General features: G+C 43.1%; 2 protein-coding genes across 2 annotated transcripts in view; both read right to left on the bottom strand.

The window, feature by feature from the left end:
- The window catches only part of IK (IK cytokine), a 76,884-nt gene that overhangs the window by 8,735 nt on the left and 48,699 nt on the right, over positions 1–19,450 (bottom strand). The window lies entirely within an intron of this gene.
- ZMAT2 (zinc finger matrin-type 2) lies at positions 10,504–17,740 on the bottom strand. The gene is made up of 6 exons (XM_066272715.1): positions 17,593–17,740; positions 17,167–17,260; positions 15,555–15,678; positions 13,556–13,629; positions 12,241–12,386; positions 10,504–11,531 (listed from the first exon to the last, which is right to left on the bottom strand). Exons 1-6 carry the CDS (start codon positions 17,608–17,610, stop codon positions 11,388–11,390), a joined length of 600 nt encoding a protein of 199 aa, XP_066128812.1. The 5' UTR covers positions 17,611–17,740; the 3' UTR covers positions 10,504–11,387.

Below are 19,450 nucleotides of genomic sequence, written 5' to 3'. Positions count from 1 at the left end.
AGCATTGACCTGGCATACTGAGGACACAGATTCAAAACCCTGAGGTCGGCAGCTCATCCAGCTTGAGTGCAGGCTCACTGGCTTGAATGCGGGGTCACTGGCTTGAGTGTGGGATCATAGATATAACTCCATTGTTGCTGGTTTGAGCCCAAAGGTTGCTGATTTAAAGCTCAAAGTCGCTGGCTTGAGTCCAAGGTCACTAGCTTAAGCCCAAAAGTCCATGGCAATGAAAAATTAAGGTGCCACATCTATGACTTGATGATTTTCATCTCTCTCTTCCTATCTGTCCCCCCCCCTTTATAATAAATAAGTAAATAAGTAAAATCTTTTAAAAAAAGAGGAATGAATGTCCTGGTCGGTTGGCTCAGTGGTAGAGCGTCGGCCTGGTGTGCAGGAGTCCCAGGTTCGATTCCCAGCCAGGGCACACAGGAGAAGCGTCCATCTGCTTCTCCACCCCTCCCCATCTCCTTCCTCTCTGTCTCTCTCTTCCCCTCCCGCAGCCGAGGCTCCATTGGAGCAAAGATGGCCCGGGCACTGGGGATGGCTCCTTGGCCTCTGCCTCAGGCGCTAGAATGGCTCTGGTTGCAACAGAGCGACGCCCCAGATGGGCAGAACATCGCCCCCTGGTGGGCGTGCCAGGTGGATCCCGGTTGGGCGCATGCGGGAGTCTGTCTGACTGCCTCCCCGTTTCCAACTTCAAAAAAATACAAAAAAAAATTTTTTTAAAAAGAAAAAAAGAGGAATGAATAAACAAAATGTGTATGTGTGTGTGTGTTTGTGTTTGTGTGTGTGTGTATATGTATGTATATATATACAGTGTGTCCGTAAAGTCATGGTGCACTTTTAACCGGTCACAGAAAAGCAACAAAAGATAGAAATGTGAAATCTGCACCAAATAAAAGGAAAACTCTCCCATTTTCATACCTATTCAGTGCAGTTTGATGTGGGCTCACGCACAGATATTTTAGGGCTCCTTAGGTAGCTATCCCGTATAGCCTCTACAGACTCGTCACTGACTGATGGCCTACCAGAACGGGGTTTCTCCACCAAACTGCCGGTTTCCTTCAACTGCTTATCCCACCAAGTAATGTTATTCCTGTGTGGTGGCACTTCATTATAAACGCGCTGATATTCACATTGCACTTTGGTCATGGATTCTAATTTAATGAGCCACAGAACACACTGAACTTTCCTCTGAACCGTCCACATCTCGACTGGCATGGCCGTGGGCTGCTCCGCTGTATACACGGTGTTACGTCATCATCTGCACATGCGCACATGCTGCCACATCATCCTACAGAAACTGGGAGGGTTTTCCTTTTATTTGGTGCAGATTTCACATTTCTATCGTCTTTTATTGCTTTCCTGTGACCGGTTAAAAGTGCACCATGACTTTACGGACACACTGTATATATTATTCTCTGGTACATACATAGAGTATTATTCAGCCTTAAAAAGGAAGGAAATCCTATCATATGCTACAACATGAATGAACCTTGAGCATATAATGCTAAGTGAAATACACAAGTCACAAAAAGACAAATACTAATTAATATGAAGTACCTAGAGTAGTCAAATTCATAGAGACAGAAAATAGAATGATGGTTGCTAGGGGCTAGAGTGGGGGCTATTGTTTAACAGTTACAGTTTTGCAATATGAAAAGAGTTCTGGAGGTGGGTGATGTTAATGGTTTCATAACAATGTGAATGTGCTCAATACCATTGACTTTACTCTGAAATGGTTAAGATGATAAATTTTATGTTGTACATGTTTCACCACAATTAAAATTTTTTAAGGAAAAAAAATAAGCTGGCTTCCAGGTTCCCACGGAATAATGCCAGCCACCTAAATTTGAATTTCTTAACCCATTCTAAAAAATACAAAAAGTAAAGCTATTAAACCACCTATGGCTGGAGCACAATTTGGAGACAGAGAGTATTATCACATTTTACATATATAAGTAGGTAAGTATATATCCCAAACCAGCAGATGCAGGTACAAAACCATGCTGTGGAAGAGAGGCCAAGATGGTATAGAAAAGACAAGAGAGCAGCAGGGGCGTAGCAATAATGGAAGACAGATAAAATCAACACCAGAAAAAAGGGTCCCTGCTTATCAGACCCCACAGTAGGTCTGAGACCTGGTGGATGAAAAAAACTGAAAACTCTGAAAGAAGGCCTTGAAAGTGTTTCAGACCAGAAATGGCTGTAAGGTCGGTGGATGAGGGATGGTCACGTGGGGAACTCAGACCCGCCCACTTTGGCTAGGACCGCCCACAATCAAGCCCGCCAAAGGAAGCTTCCCAGGAACCATTTGGAAAGAAGCGATGGTCTGCCAGCCAGTGAAATTTCACCACGTCATAGTAGCTCCACTTTCCTAGAGGGACCCTTTAAATATCTCCCACGCGGTTTAATCCATGCAACTTCCCTAGCCTCCATCTTGCACCTCCATATCTCTCTTTCTTTCCTCGGGGCCAGGGAACCTTGCCGGGCGGGGTGTGCGCTCTGTACTCAATAAATCCATTTATTATTCCACACTTTGTGGCTCCGGCCCTCTTCCTTCCTTCTCAGCGGGGAAAAATACCTTACAATGGCTATCTTGGGAAGGCATCTGATCTGAAGTAAAGAGGTGATTTGAAGGGGAGGAATCCCTTGAGGGCTTGATGGTGAAGAAGGAAAAGAAAGAATGTAATAAAAATGAAGACTATTATAGAAGTGAAAGAGTACCACAAAATCAGAATACTTATCAATCTGGGCTCCACCAAAAAAAAAGTACCTTCTATATCAGGGGTCCCCAAACTACGGCCCGCGGGCCACATGCGGCCCCCTGAGGCCATTTATCCAGCCCCCGCCGCACTTCTGGAAGGGTACCTCTTTCATTGGTGGTCAGTGAGAGGAGCATAGTTCCCATTGAAATATTGGTCAGTTTGTTGATTTAAATTTACTTGTTCTTTATTTTAAATATTGTATTTGTTCCCATTTTGTTTTTTTACTTTAAAATAAGATATGTGCATAGGAATTTGTTCATAGTTTTTTTTTATAGTCTGGCCCTCCAACGGTCCTGAGGGACAGTGAACCGGCCCCCTGTGTAAAAAGTTTGGGGACCCCTGTTCTATAAGGAAAAAAAATGCACTTCATTCTACCAACAATAGAGGGCACTCTTGAACTAAGAAACCTGCTAGAACATCCAACTGCCTGATTCATTTGCAATTGCTGAAACTGGAAAATAAAGACACTTCAAGGTGAACAGAAAATTGCAGGGTAATATTATATAAAGACAACAAAAAATGAGAATATTTAAAAATCTAACTATGAAACAGAGAAACTGAACCACAACACTCCAGACTGAATTAAATAACTTTAAACAGTCATTTGGTGATACGAAAAAATACTATGAATCAAAAAAATTAACTCAGAACAAAAATCAACAACAAAAAGATCAAAGACATGAATTAGTCAAAATCAGGAGAAATTTAAGAAAAAGACAAATCAGGCCCTGGCCAGTTGGCTCAATGGTAGAGTGTCAACCCAGCAGATAAAAGTCTCCAGTCAGGGCACACAAGAGAAGTGACCATCTGATTCTCCACCCCCTTCCCCATCCTCCTTCTCTATCTCTCTCTCTCTTCCCCTCCTGCAGCCGTGGCTTGAATTGATTCCAGCATGTTGGCCCCAGGCACTGAGGATAGTTCTGTGGAGCGGCTTCCTCAGATGCTAAAAATAGCTCAGTTGGGAGCTGCCCCAGATGAGCTGAGCAACTGCTCCAGACTGGAGTCATTGGGTGGATCCTGGTTGGGGTGCAAGCAGGAGTCTGTCTCTGCCTCCCCTCCTCTCACTGAATTAAAAAAAAAATTTTTTTTTTTAAAACAAATCATACAACACCAAAAAAAAAGGAATTTAATTAAAAATAACGTGCCTAACCAGGTGGTGGTGCAGTTGGACTAGGACGCAGAGTACCAAGGTTCCAAACCCTGAGGTCGTGAAAACGGGCTAATCTGATTTGAGCAAGGGACCATCAGTTTAAGCGAGGGATCATAGACTTGAGCCCAAAGGTCGTTGGCTTGAGCAAGCAGTCACTCAATCTGCTGGAGATCCCCCACCTCCCGTCAAGGCACATATGAGAAAGCAATTGAACAACTAAGGTGCCACAACAAAGAACAGAAGCTTCTCATCTCTCTCCCTCCTGTCTGTCTGTCCCTATCTGTCTCTGTTACACACATACACACAAATGTACACAGGACATGAATAGACATTTCTCCAGAGAGGACATACAGAAGGCCAAATAGACATGAAAAGATGCTCAATATCACTAATCATCAGGGAAATGTGAATTAAAACCACAAAATACCACCTCATACCTGTCAGACTGGCTTTCATCAATCAACAAATAACAAGCCCTGACGAAGATGTGGAGAAAAGGAAATTCTTTTTACTGTTGGTGAGATTATAAATTGGTGCAGCCCTATGAAAAAAAGTACTGATAGTTCTCAAAAAATTAAAAATGAAGCTGCCATACACTTCAGCAACCCCATTTCTGAATGTTTATCCAAAGATAAAAACACTAATTCAAAAAGATACATGCACCTGTTTGTTGCTGCATTATTTACAATAGCCAAGATATAGAAGCAACCTAGATGAATCTATAAAGATGTGGTACATATATAGTATACAATGGAATATGACTCAGCAATAAAAAAAGAATGAAGCCCTGGCCGGTTGGCTCAGCGGTAGAGCGTCGGCCTAGCGTGCGGAGGACCCGGGTTCGATTCCCGGCCAGGGCACACAGGAGAAGCACCCATTTGCTTCTCCACCCCTCCGCCGCGCTTTCCTCTCTGTCTCTCTCTTCCCCTCCCACAGCCAAGGCTCCATTGGAGCAAAGATGGCCCAGGCGCTGGGGATGGCTCTGTGGCCTCTGCCTCAGGTGCTAGAGTGGCTCTGGTCGCAACATGGCGACGCCCAGGATGGACAGAGCATCGCCCCCTGGTGGGCAGAGCTTCGCCCCTGGTGGGCGTGCCGGGTGGATCCCGGTCGGGCGCATGCAGGAGTCTGTCTGACTGTCTCTCCCTGTTTCCAGCTTCAGTAAAATGAAAAATAAATAAATAAATAAATAAAATAAAATAAAAAAAGAATGAAATCTTGCCATTAGCAACATGCATGGACCTTTGAGGGTCTTATTCTAAGTCAAATAAGTCAGATAAAGACAAACACCATATGATTTCACTTATCTGTGGAATCTAAAAGAACAAAAACAACCCCACCGGAACAAATGAATAAACAAAACAGCAGAAACATAGCCATAGATACATAGACCAAACTGATGATTGCCAAAGCGGGGAGAGGGGTATGGGATGGGTAAAATTGATTGATCAATTCATTTTTAAAATACTTCTTGTCCCAGAATTGTGCTAAAAATAAAAACAATAACCAAGAGCAGGGTGTGATGGAGAATTACTAAATTTGATTAGCTATCAGGAGGAGAGGGGACCTAAATAAATAAGTGAATATTCAAAAACTCAAATACTGTGCTCAGGAGCCTCTCTCGAGAAATTTACTAGAGAATGGGCTCATCCAACTAAAAACTAACTGGAATAAAGGGGAAAACTCAAAAAGCATTATGATGGTGAGCATTAAATATATTTATTTGTTGATATACAACTAAAATAAAGGTAATAGCAAAGGTAGAAAAATAGTATGGAATTATTTTATTTTTTGTAAAAACATGATTTAAAAAATAGAAGTGAAGAGAGAAAGGGAAACCATAAATTAACTGATTGTTCTATAAGTAATAGAAGGGAGTCAAGATACAGCTTACAAAATAATACAGCCTAAATAAAGAAAAGGAATGTGAGGTCATTAGGAAAGATACAAGCATACAGTAACATTGGGACAAAACCACAAACATTACTAAACACCACAATTCATTTTAAAAGTATGTTTTTTGTTTGTTTGTTTTTTTGTCCAGCCATTCCTTATTTTCTGACACTAAAAGGCACTGTGGTTCATCTCTGTATTTCTTGCCCCAATCCTAGCATTTCTCCAAAGAGCCCTGGTTCCTGGTCGAAAGGGAACGGAAAATAGGCTGAAAACATAGTCCCTTTGGTGCGAGGGGCAGGGGAGGAATCTCAAAACAAGAAATCAAGGCTGGGAAATGAAGAAAGCTGGCACAGTGGCAAAAGGACTGGAGGGCGCCCGCGGGTCTCGAACCGAGAACGATTAGCACATGAATTGTGACACGAAGGAACCGCTGAGCTAAAGCCAGCCCGGGCGTGTCTTGCTGATTATATTCTCTTCAATGCTGAGAAAGACTTACGTCACAGTCACACTACTAGACCAACCAATGCAGTGATCCGGGATGATTTTCCATCTCAGCCAGACTGAGGACACACAGCAATTGGATCTTCCCTAATCCCCCAGTGAGCTCTTCCATAGTTGCTTCCGGGTTTATTCTGACCTATCACACAATGGTCATCTGGCCCACCGACCTCCGGATGCTCCCTCCAGCCTCTGTGCTCCAGCGTATAACTACAAGGAGTGACTTTGTGATCAATTTTCAGTGCCTAATCAGAAGTGGAATCTTTACAAGCTATTTGTACAAATTGTATTTCAGGCCTTTTCTTTAATTTTGCAGCTAAACCAGATACACCCTACAGCTCCCCTCCCAGGTGTTAACATAGCATTACTTCTGCTACCACCTGTTATTTTAAACCCCACATGAAAACCCTTTCATATACTGTATACTGTATAAATAGCTAACCCTTCTCTTCCCACAATTCCTAATTCTCTCCAGTTAAGCAGGACTTCTTGGAGATCTTTCTTGTCAGTACATACTGTCAGGAGCCGATCAACAACTGCTGGCTGACAAGGTCACAGCAGAAGACCCACAACTGCTGGCTGACAAGGTCACAGCAGAAGAAGACCCACAACTGCTGGCTGACAAGGTCACAGCAGAAGAAGATCAAAAACTGCTGATTGACAAAGTCACAGCAGAGAAGACCAATGGCTGCGGGTTGATAAAGTCACCCAAAGGAGAGACACAACGATACTTCTTTGACTTTTTGAATTAATCTGGCCTTATATCCCCCCTTTTCTGGGTGTGTGCTATTATTTATGGCACAGGGATAATAGTACCGTGCTTTCCCTGTAGATTCATAGTGATTTCTTTGGAAATGAGACAGAGGGTGTGAGTTCCACAGAAAAGCCTGGAAGCCCCTTGAACTGGGCTCATAGACATAAGAGGCTGGCTATGATATCCCTCGTAAAGGGTTAAGTCTGTAGAATTCCTTCTTAATCATGTTAGAAAGAATAGATTGTGACTTGTGAATGGGTAGGAGGCAGTGGCTGTGCACAGAACACCTTTCGGCCTTCACTTAATTCAACATTTTTCCTCCCTAGCCTTTTCATGTGATAGAGTAGAGAAACATTCCTTTCTTCTTGCTTATTTGATCTGCAGATAGTGGTACACTCTGAGAAGAATAGAGTCAGAACTTAACTAGTGTTTAAATATAATAAATAAGTAATATTTGACTAGACAACAGTATATTAGGTAAGGTATAGTAGGATGGCCCATTGTGTGGCCTAGGATGAGAGCACAGTCAGCAAGAAAAGAATGTTTTACTAAGAGAATTGTCTTTTGACTAAAGGCAATTGCTAGGCTTTCTCAATGAGATGTTCTCATGAGATTTATATACTTTCCAAAATTCTTTGATGAGAGAAATGTAGAAAAATCCATAGAAGTAATAACAGTTAATGTCTTATGTTGCTACTAGGCTATCTTGCAAGTGCACTCTGTATATCTTTGGGTGAAAGCTATTCTTAATGTTATGTCAATTTCTTTAAAGGCAAGCCTTTTAGAATCTTTTGAGAAAAGGTAGGACACTGCTTAAACTCAAAGCCATTTACCTGAGCAAGCGGTGGTCCATTGTTAGTCGTCTGCTAATCTCTCTCTGCCCCTTAACTCACAGCAGTAAAGTTAGTTAACTATTAGTACTAATACCTTAAAAGCTTTTACCGATGTTATTATCGCTATTCAAGTTATTTTGTATTTTGAATGATTTGCTACCTGGTTTGTGATTTATAGATATAAATTGTTATCTGAAAACATGTAAACATAGTGAAACAAAAGCAATAATTAACACCATGTAATTGTAACTCAGTGTGTGTATAAAAAGGGACCTATACTAGCATTTGAGAGAAATGCCTAACAGTAAATGCTAACCAGAGAATAAAGAGAAAGAAAAGAATTCGGCTCTCTCACTCGATTTCGCCGACGCCGTCTCCTCCTGTGGGACCCCTGGATCCCCCCCGGGGCTGGACCCCGGCAACATACAGATCTAATTTATAGACTAAATGGCTGCTTTATAGTCAAGTATAAATACCAGTTTTATTTTAAATGTCTCGCTGTTATCTAAATAAAAAAAAGCTGCAGTAAAATCCTTGCATGTGTATGTGCACGTAAGCAAGTGTTAGGATACTTATGAGAATTGGATTAAAGAGACTTCACATTTACATTTTTGGAAGGGGTTATGGTTATGAGAGGTGCCTGAAGCCAGTCATCTGAGTCCATACTGACCTTTTTGTCCCTCAAATACTGTAAATGGCCATCCTACCAGAATATAAATTCCACGAGTTTGAGCCTTGACGCCTTGCCCCAGAAGATACTACCAGGGCTTAGGACACACTCAGCATCTCAGCACACAACTGAATAAATGAACACATGCAGGCCAGTCACAGGTATATTCCTCAACCAGAATGCAAAGTTCCCATGATTTGAGAGAGACCACAAACATCAAAGTTTCTCTTCCAGAGATGTCTTGAGTTCTCTGAAGGTGTGCTGGGCCCCTAAATTTCCATCCACACTCCTTTCTCCCCATTTTCACTTACCCACCTTGAGTCTCCCCAAACACCCATGACCTAGACAGGCCCCCTAAAGACTCAAACCACTTGCCAATCTCAAGAAAATTTAAGAGAACCTGGAATTTAGAATAGCTTTGTAGAAGTGGCCAGAGGTGAGATTCCACTGTACCAAAGAAGGAGGGAAATCATGTGAAGCCAACTTGAACTGAGTTTCCTGAAAAATGAATAATGAACTATGGAATGCAGCTCACTGATAACCTCCAGCCTGTGTTGAACGGGGAAGCAAAAGGATCCAGTCCACTATAGATTCTTACCCAAGAACCTGTAGAGTACATAATCATGTCAAGGAAGGCACCTATTAATCAGCCTGCAATTGGGCAACAAACACTGTCTATCAAAATTTGCTTGAGCCTGACCAGGCGGTGGCGCAGTGGTTAGAGTGTCAGACTGGGATGCGGAAAGACCCAGGTTCGAGACCCCGCAGTTGTCAGCTTGAGTGCGAGCTCATCTGGCTTGAGAAAAAAAAAAAAAAAAAAAACTCACCAGCTTAGACCCAAGGTCACTGGCTCAAGCAAGGGGTTACTCGGTCTGCTGAAGGCCCACAGTCAAGGCACATATGAGAAAGCAATCAATGAACAACTAGGGTGTTGCAATGCGCAACGAAAAACTGATGATTGATGCTTCTCATCTATCTCCATTCCTGTCTGTCTTTCCCTATCACTCTCTCTGTTCCTGTAAAAAAAAAAAAAAAAAGATTTGCTTGAGACACTTTGTGTTCCCCTTGGCATGATTCAGCATTAGAAATAATATAGGCAAAAGACATGCTGGACAAGGAAATTCTGTATAAAAGTCCAAAGGAGAGTATGGTATCCACAGGTGGTTCAGATCCTATATACAAGATTTCAGACAACTATATGGGGCAAAGAATGTAAACAAGCCATATGGTGGCAGCCTTGTTAACCCAAATAGATCCTGCTTTTCAGGGTACAGAACAAGCTAAGGTTATAATATTCTTCTGCTTGAAATTCATATAACCTTTGGTTGTTTTAATTTAAAGGGCTGATTTTTTTTTTCCTTTACATCCGTGGCACAGTACCCAATCCAGGAAATAGCAAAGTTGTTTTTCCTTTAGTTAACCAGTCTATGCCATCTAATTCTCAAGTTGGGTCTCAATGGGGCTGGGAAGAAGGATTTCACTCCCCTTCTCCTGGAGACAGACATCTTTAGTTGTCACAATTTGGGGAAGGAGTGCCACTAACATCTTCTAAGTAGAGCCTAGGAATACTGCTAAACACCCTACAGTGCACAAGGGAGCCCACACAAGAAAGACCTATACAGTTTAAAATGTCAACAGTGCTAAGTGTGAGTAACCCTGTACCTAGATAACTTCAGTAGTAAGAAAAACACAGTTCAACCCAGAGCTCTGCTGTTCCTAAAACAAGATGAAACAAGGCTAAAATTATAGGGAAAGATTTGCTTAGACTCCTCTGGACACAGATCCCATCAGTGGAAAACACAACTCATGCTGAAGGAACCTAGGGGGAAAAAAGTGACAGGGCTCAAATGAAGGGAGAATAATAAACTCTAGATAAAAATCCTCAGTGTGGGAAGAAAAAGTAATACACAGGGAAAATGGAATGTTCCCATCAAATGTGAAATATGCCCAGTCAATGTCATTTATTATACATATTGAACAGCCTCTGAGACCCAAGGGTTCCCATATGAGGTTTTTCTTCCCTTTTTCTTTTTTGCATCAAACAGGTTCTTCCAAGAGCCTGCTCACAAGGAAGACAAAAACAGAGTAATCCTCAATAAAATAAAACAAACAGGAAAAGCTGAACAGTCTACATATGAAAAACAAAGGTTAAAAACTCACCAGACAAAAACCACACCAAACACTCCTCCCATTTAATATCCTGTTACATGGACTGAGGAAACCAAGAACATCAAGACCCCAAGGCAGTAATGCTCTGAGGTTCTAGTTCAGGCTCCATGTGACAGATTCATGCACACACATCCGCACATACCACTGAGCCAGGCAGAAGTACACATGCATGCACAGGTGGCCAGAGAACCACAGTGGGGAAGGAGGGCTGGAGGTGGGAGGAGGGTGGCTGGTCAAGGATATGGTATCACCTAGAAACTGGGGTCCCAGAGAACCTTTCCATGGCAGGCTAAGCCAAGAGTCAAAAATTAAAACAAAGGCAGAACACAGGATAAACATAGGATGCTCAGAGGAAATTGGATGAAGAGGGAAAGATGCAGGGAAGTTTTGGGAAAGCAGCCTCAGAAAAGGAGGTTTTTCTTTATTGGGAACTCAGATGGGCAGAGGTCTTATGACTCCAGTGACACACTGAGGCTGAAGGAACATGCCACAGCATTACCTCTGCCTCCTGTGCTCTCACAGTAGAGGGAAACCATAAACATCCACCGTCGAGCCCTCCCCATCGCCACTCTTTAGGACTTTTCCAAGGACCCCCCAAAAATGACACCCCACACAAAGTTAAGCCCAGCAAAGGGCCAAAAAACAGAAAGCCTCAGTAACTCTTCTTGGTGGAACCAAAGCCAGAGAAGCCCATCACAGCTGCCATCTCATCATCCTCCTCAAATGTCAAGTCCTCCTCAGCCCTCCTTTTCTTCTCCTTCTGTTTCTCTTTCTTGTAGGCTTTGGCCTTTTCCTCCTGGGGGGGAAATCACTTAGAATCAGTTCAGACTCCTGAGCCAAACATTGTTGAAAGAGACATGAGCTTCAAGATTCCTTTCTACTTTCAGGAGAAAACAGTTAAAGGCAAGTAAATTTTCAAAAGCAGAGGAAAAACCAGAATAAAGAGTGTCAGGGGCAAGAAAAAAAAGTTTTAGCCTATGAAGAGCATGTCTCAATACTACACACCAATTCATCTCTAGTTGTTAACACAGTTATAGGAGCAAAATCGTACAATAGCAACTAACATTCTGGTGAATGTAGTACACACCAGGAACTGGTCTAAGTGCTCCTTTAAGTATATTATATACTAATATCTCTAGTATGGGGAAACTGAGGCACAGTTTATATAACTTGCCCAAGATTCATAGCCAGTAAGTGGAAGAAACAGTTCTGATCCAGCCAGCCTAGTTCCACAAGCCTCTTGGGGACCAGGTACATTTAATTAATCACTCCTGCAGTAAAAAATAAAAGTATGGCCCAGAGAATCCAGGAAGAAAGGAAAGGTTGAGAGCTTTGGCTCATGAGAGTCTCAAACAAGGGCAATAAGTGTTTCCCTACCATACAGCTATGCAGAAGATAAGACTATACTCTGGGGGTGGCAGCGGAGTGAAAAAGTTAGCCTCCCCGTGATACATTAACTTAAAATTCCACACTGGGGAAGAGGGGAAAGGACAGCAGAGCCTTACTTCTTCTCTGAGCTCCTTCATCCTTTCCTCAAAATCATAATCTTTCTGCTTCTCTTCCATCTTCTTCTTATTGACTTCAAAACGTTTCTTCACCTGGTCCAAGGTGGAACGTTCCACACGCATAGACATGCCCAAGTTTCGCTGATCTGGATGGGGTCAACAGTGAAGAACATAAGGTCATTAAAACATCAACCCTTCGCCTAACCTGTGGTGGCGCAGTGGATAAAGCGTCGACCTGGAAATGCTGAGGTCGCCGGTTCAAAACCCTGGGCTTGCCTGGTCAAGGAACATATGGGAGTTGATGCTTCCAGCTCCTCCCCCCTGTCTCTCTCTCCTCTCTGTCTCTCTTTCTCCTCTCTAAAATGAATAAATAAAAGTAAAAAATAAAATAAAAAAAGAACTTACAAACAAACAAACAAACATCAACCCTTCAAGTCTTTTCTGACAATTTTTCTGAGAATTTTTAAAGAGTTTATTTGAGCCCTGGCCAGGTGGCTCACTTAGTTAGAGCATTGTCCTGATACACAAAGGTTGTAAGTTCAACCCCCAGTAGTCAGAGAACATACAAGAATTACAAGAATCAACCAATGAATACATAATAAGTGAAACAACACATCAGTGCTTCTCTCTCTCTCTCAAATCAATTTTTTAAAAAGTCTGAGTCAAAATGACAACATATGCCAGGGAGCAAGATCTCAAATGCTCCCTCCTGATATTTTTCCCCTAAACATCTTCTCATAAGACACATAGCAAAAGTAATTGTAGCTGAAAAAAACTCCTTTGGCTTTACTTATTCCCAGAAGCAGCAGCCCCAGATAATGGAATACAAATGGTTTTAAAACTTTGCTGCTGCCTGACCTGTGGTGGCACAGTGGATAAAGCGTCAACCTGGAAACATTGAGGTTGCCGGTTCAAAACCCTGGCTTGCCTGGTCAAGGCACATATGGGAGTTGATGCTTCCTGCTCCTCCCCCTTCTCTCTCTCTCTTTCTCTCTCTCTTTCTCTCTCCCCCCTCCTAAAATGAATAAATAAATAATTAAAAAAAAAAAAAAAACTTTGCTGCTGAGCAGATGCATGTCAGTGGGGACAGCTTAGCCCAGAAAACCATGGTTTGGCCTTGTTGAGAGCCTAGAACAGCGTCTCGTTTCATAGCCTCCAGAAATATTAGATAATGAAGTAAAGGATGGCCTGTGCTGAAGCCAATGGAGAATTCCTCAGAAATTAAAAAAAGGACCCAACAGAAACCACCCTTTCCCCCACCACTTACTCCAAAGCCTGATCCCAGCCCCAGTTACAAACTAACTCCAAGCCTTACGTTTCTTTCCATTAATGTGATCCAGGAAGTTGATAGAGTCCTTCACAACACAGTCACACACATTGCAGTAATATCTAGTGGACAGGAAGAAATAACACTTGAGTCAAATTTGGTTGTAAGGACTGTACTGTTTTCAATCAAGAAACTCATCTTTTCAGGTAAAAAGTGTTTTCAGAAGGGGACACTTCTTATTTCCATAAAGCATTAGTTATTGGAAAACTGTGGTTACTAACCCCAAAAATGGCCCCATGATGATACCCACCCTCTTAATATTTCTACCCTGTGTAGTCTTCTTCCAATTTGTACCAGCACTGGTCTTTGTGACCAACAGAATATGTCAAAGGTGATGCTATGTCACTTCCAAAATTAGGTTATTAAAAAAAATAGATGTGGCTTTTGTCTTAGTCTGCCCATATGGCTCACCTGCCCTGGGGAAACCACTTGCTTTGTTGTGATAAGAACTGTGAAGAGGCCCATGGAATAAAGAACTGAGGCTGACAAACCATAGCCATGTGACACAGGCTGGAAGCAGATCCTCCAGCTCCACTTATACCTCAGTGAACACAGACCCAGTAGACACTTGCACCTTTGGTGAAAGACCTTGAGCCAGAATCACCTGCATAAATCTGCCTTCCCCAGATTCCTTACCTACAGAAATTGTGAGCTATTTGTTTTATGCTGCTAAATTCTGGGTTGTTAATTTACATAGCAATAGATTATGAGACAAATGACAACAGTGGGTTTACTAAGTAGTTCAGAGAAGTGTCAGTCTGCTATGTGTTGCCCTCCTACTGAAAAGCCTAACTGGACAAAAGAATGAAGACTTCTGCCTGACCAGGCAATGGCGCAGTGGATCAAGCGTCCAACTGGGATGCAGAGGACCCAGGTTCAAAACCCCAAGGTCACCAGCTTGAGTATGGGCTCATCTAGTTTGAGCAAGGCTTACCAGCTTGAGCCCAAGGTCGCCGACTTGAGCAAGGGGTCACTCGGTCTGCTGTAGCCCCACAGTCAAGGCACATACGAGAAAGCAATCAATGAACAACTAAGGTGCCACAACAAAGAATTGATGCTTCTCATCTCTCTCCCTTCCTGTCTGTCTGTCCCTATCTGTCCCTCTCTATCTCTCTCTGTTTCTGGCACACACATACATACACATACACACACACACACACAAACAAACACACACGAATGAAGAGTTCTTGTGGGACCCCACTTCTTATAGGTTATAGTCTTGGTCTAGGAAGGAAGTGCACAACCAGGCAATCCATAACAACTACTGCTTTTACAGCCAGTCTGGAACCCAACTCCCTTCACTCATCATCAACAGCTTTTAGGCTCCATTCTAGTTCCACCTAATTTCTCCTCTAAAAATCTAGTCCTCTTCTTCTGGCAGAACAAATTGTCCCTTTTAAGATATTAAGGTGTAGCCTGACCAGGCAGTGGAGCAGTGGATACAGCGTTGGACTGGGATGCCGAGGACACAGGTTCGAGACCCTGAGGTCGCCAGCTTGAGTGCGGGCTCATCTGTTTTGAGCAAAGCTCACCAGCTTGGACCGAAGGTCGCTGGCTTAAGCAAAGAGTTACTTGGTCTGCTGAAGGCCCGCAGTCAAGGCACATATGAGAAAGCAATCAATGAACAACTTTGTTGCAACACACAACAAAAAACTAATGATTGTTGCTTCTCATCTCTTTCTGTTCCTGTCTGTCTGTCCCTATCTATCCCTCTCTCTGACTCTGTCTCTATATTAAAAAAAAAAAAAAAAAGACATTAAGGTGTAGTTACAGTGCTAATAAAAAGAAGCCCAGAGAGTGACCCCTCCTAGAGATATTATAATGTTAACCTGAGACTTTGGGAGGCAAATAAAAATAAATATAAGGATGGAATTATAGGCAAGAAGGTTTTTATCCTGGGGCTAAGAACCTTCCTCAACACTTTCTAAAACCAACATAGTTTGTTAGACCTACTCTTGGCTGCAGTGATAGATAAAAAGCCACTCACCCTCCCATCTCAGATTGTGGGGTGGTCTTGGTAATGACAATGGTCTTCCCAAGCTTGGATTCCAGGTCCACCTTGTAGTCCCTGTGCCGGAGAAGCTCCCGCTTGACTGGCTGCACTGGTTTTCCTGTAACACAATGGGAAACGATGTCCCTACAACTTTGCAGTTCCTTAACCAGAAAGGAAATGATGTGTATGAAACCCAAAACTCAGAGATTTACTCTTTCTTTTTTGAAACCTGAAGCAAGGGGCACAACATGGACTTCTAGCAGCAGATAGGGAGACTCTAACAGAAAAAATGGTCAACAATCCTTATCTCACCACTATAGCTTTCTCCACTTTAAAGCCAACAAGTCTAAAAGCGATGTTTTCTAATCCTTGAGTAACTGAATTGAAGAAGGAAGTTCTGAACTGTCACAAAAAGCAACCTTTGAAAAGAATAGCAAGGACACTCAATAATGTTTTCAGATACACCAAGCATAACACAGAATAGAATCTTCTGAGGTGGAGAAAATTTTTAAAAGGGAATCAATATTTACAATTACCTAAATTATGCGCTAAACACTACATATTATTATATGTTACATAAAAATTTAAAAGGTTGGTATGTACAAGCTGATATGGAAGTAAAGTGGAAGAAGAATGTGTAAGTTTGAAAAAAGATGAGAAAATCAAATATTTCTTTTTGTACAGTGCAATCTCTGTCTATGAGAGGTGCACCAACTCCCTGATAATGCACAAGGCACAAAGAACAGCACTACTAAGGACTAGCAGAAACAACCACACCTTTTCTGGCCAGTACCCTTGCTCTTCTCAGACTATAGAAAAAGGTTTCCATTGGGCCAGAAATGTTCTCCCACTTAGGTAATTTCAAGAGAAAGAATTTTTTTTTTTTTGGTATTTTTCTGAAGTTGGAAACGGGGAGGCAGTCAGACAGACTCCCGCATGCGCCCGACCGGGATCCACCTGGCATGTCCACCAGGGGGCGATGCTCTGTCCATCTGGGGCGTTGCTCTGCTGCAACCAGAGCCATTCTAGCACCTGAGGCAGAGGCCATGGAGCCATCCTCAGCGCCCCAGCCAACTTTGCTCCAATGGAGCCTTGGCTGTGGGAGGGGAAGAGAGAGAGACAGGGAGGAAGGAGAGGGGGAGGGGTGGAGAAGCAGATGAGCGCTTCTCCTGTGTGCCCTGGCCGGGAATCGAACCCGGAACTCCTGCACGCCAGGCCGACGCTCTACCACTGAGCAAACCGGCCAGAGCTCGAGAATTTTCAATATAATGCAAGCAGCAAAATACTCATGTTGACTTCTGTCACTACTATGGATCCCACACTCTTATCCGTACTTCAGGAAAGTACTGAAATGAGCCAAGGAAAGGGAGGGAAAGAAGCCCAGACTACAGAGCTAGAAAGCACCTCAAAACCACTTCAGTCCATCTCCTCACTCTCATTTTAAACATAAAAAAAAAAAAAAAAAATCGAGGACCAGGAAGGTAGCGCTCTGCCAAAGGTAACACAGGACAGGGTAGGAGGACACTGCATTTATCCTCCCCACGGGCTCTCCAGCCACGGCATCGCCTCTACGGTACCCTTAGCCCTTGACAGAGCAGGCACTCACCATCCTTCTTTTCTCTCTCTTCCGTGAGCCTCTTCTCAGCAAGCTTCTCATATTCATCTTTATCCCACTTTCGGCGAAAGTCCAAGTTTTTTGTCTGCGGAGAAATAAAAGCCCTCAGGATTCGACGCTAAACCTGTCCGACCCCGAGAGTAACCGAGTCATCGCGGGCCATGCGGCCCCGGGACCTGTTGAGAGCGAAGCCTCTCCGGACCGCACCAGGAGACTGAAGTGGCCTCAGGACCCCAACCCGAGAGACCTCCGCGATTCCAGACCCCGCGCCAGGGCCTTACGGGTAAAAACTCTGAACCTAGGCCACAGAAATGCAAGGAGGTGTCCGGAAGCCAGTCCAGTGCAGGAGAGACCGCGCTGAGAAACCACCCCGGACCTTCCAACCCCTTCAAACCTCCTCCTACACAAACCACCTACCCCGCTGCCCGACGCCATCTTCACCGCGAAGTGAATGGGAAGCCGGAAAATGCCGTAAAAAGCCACATTAAGCCGTAAAGCAAGCTTACCCTCCAATAAGCTTAGATTCTCTTGTTCTTAAAGAGCTAAAGACTGGAAGGCTTCTAAAACAGACTTGTCGGCCCCGCCTCTGCTCCAAGAAAATGGCGCATGCGCAGGAAGAGTATGAAGCAACACGGAAGTAAGGGCGCCTGCAAATTTTTTTTTTTTTTTTTTTTTTTTTGCCCTGGGCTTCAAAACAACCATGGAAGGGTTGTTCAGCTCATCTATTTTACAAACGGAAAAACCGAGAATCAGTGCCCTCTAGTCTAGTTCGCTTTGCGTACATTGCCAAGTTTCTAAACCTTAAGACTGAAGCGCTGATGTTAAGGTCTCCAAATGCCTCATTTACCAGAATGCACTACAAATACGTGCCCCACTGCCCCATCCCAGCCCAACACCCCCCACCACCACACCCGTGTTTGAAAAGGCTGCAGCCCTCCCCATGCGCACATGGCGACACTTCTTGCACTTCTACTTCATCTTGAAGCAATGCTATCACTCTATAGTTAATTCACTTTTCCTTTGACTGAAGATTATAGTCAATCTATAGGGCACAATTTAATCAACATGATTGGATTTCGGAAGGCCTATTATCAGCAACACTTTGCAGTGGTAGTCAACCCGGTCCCTACCGCCCACTAGTGGGCATTCCATCTTTCATGGTGGGCGGTAGCAGAGCAACCAATGTATAAATAAAAAGATAGATTTAACTATAGTAAGTTGTTTTATAAAGATTTATTCTGCCAAACTTAGTGAAAATCCAACATAAAGTACTTGGTAATTATTATTATATGCTTTAACTTGCTGTAACTCTGCTTTATAAATTTTATAAAGTAAAGTAATTTCCCTACTTTATAAATCACCATTACTGTGGAACCAGTGGGCGGTTAGAAAATTTTACTACAAACAGAGATACCAAAAGTGGGCAGTAGGTATAAAAAGGTTAACTACCCCTGCTTTTAGGGTGACAAACTCTGGCAGATGGCTAACTTTATGCTGATTCAGTGACATGAGTGAATATCTAAGTTGTAAGGGGGTATACCCTGGCTGCTCCCTTCACTGAATACAGAGCATCATTTCAGGCAGGTTACTCCCCAGTGTACATGCAAACATTTTCAATGGCCAATGCAAACCAATCCCTTGATAACATATTACCCAAACATTAAATATTTTATTTAATATATTATCCAACCACTTTTAGAACAGCCACCTCCATGGCAGGACATGAAATACAGCAGTGATTCTGGCACAGGAAATGGTCTCTAAAACCTCAAAAGATCAATCTCCATCTTGTCAGGTCACCTACTAAGTTCATTATTCAAAGTTATTAAACAGACAGACTCACTCTGCTATTGTCAACAGTGGATGGCCTAAAGAGAGACATCATATTAATATGGCCACTGCTACGCCCTCCAGATAGCACCTTTGTCCTCAAAAAAGCTGAGAGCAGCTATTGACCTGCCTTGCCAATAGCAGGTTGTGGACAAATATCCCATAATCTGGTTCAGAAACCACAGTGAAAGGCTAAGCATCTGACTTCTGATCTCAATGGTTCAGAATCCTCTTTGAGCCTGAGGGACTTTCCCAGAGCCTTGCTCACAGCAAACACCTTAGCACCTGTTGGCAGCATTCAATGGCACATCTGTCACCTGCCTCTGCAGTTACAGCATGTCTCTTTCACAGACCAGCCATCTGCAACCATGCAGAATAGCTGCTCACAATAGCCCAGGAGTCTTCAGGGCCTTCTACAGTTCTGTACTCAGGAAAGATGGAGGAG

The sequence above is a fragment of the Saccopteryx bilineata genome, chromosome 4 (assembly GCF_036850765.1).
Source record: "Saccopteryx bilineata isolate mSacBil1 chromosome 4, mSacBil1_pri_phased_curated, whole genome shotgun sequence".
Classification (NCBI taxonomy): Eukaryota; Metazoa; Chordata; class Mammalia; order Chiroptera; family Emballonuridae; genus Saccopteryx; species Saccopteryx bilineata.
The sequence above is the reverse complement of the archived record's forward strand: the minus strand, read 5'-3'. Positions and strand labels throughout refer to the sequence as shown.

Coding starts and splice junctions, on each gene's coding strand:
- ZMAT2 (XM_066272715.1), bottom strand. Junction 13,630..15,554: donor CCACAATCTGAGATGGGAGG/GTGAGTGGCTTT, acceptor CCTGTCCACTAG/ATATTACTGCAATGTGTGTG. Junction 12,387..13,555: donor TCACATTAATGGAAAGAAAC/GTAAGGCTTGGA, acceptor GACCCCATCCAG/ATCAGCGAAACTTGGGCATG.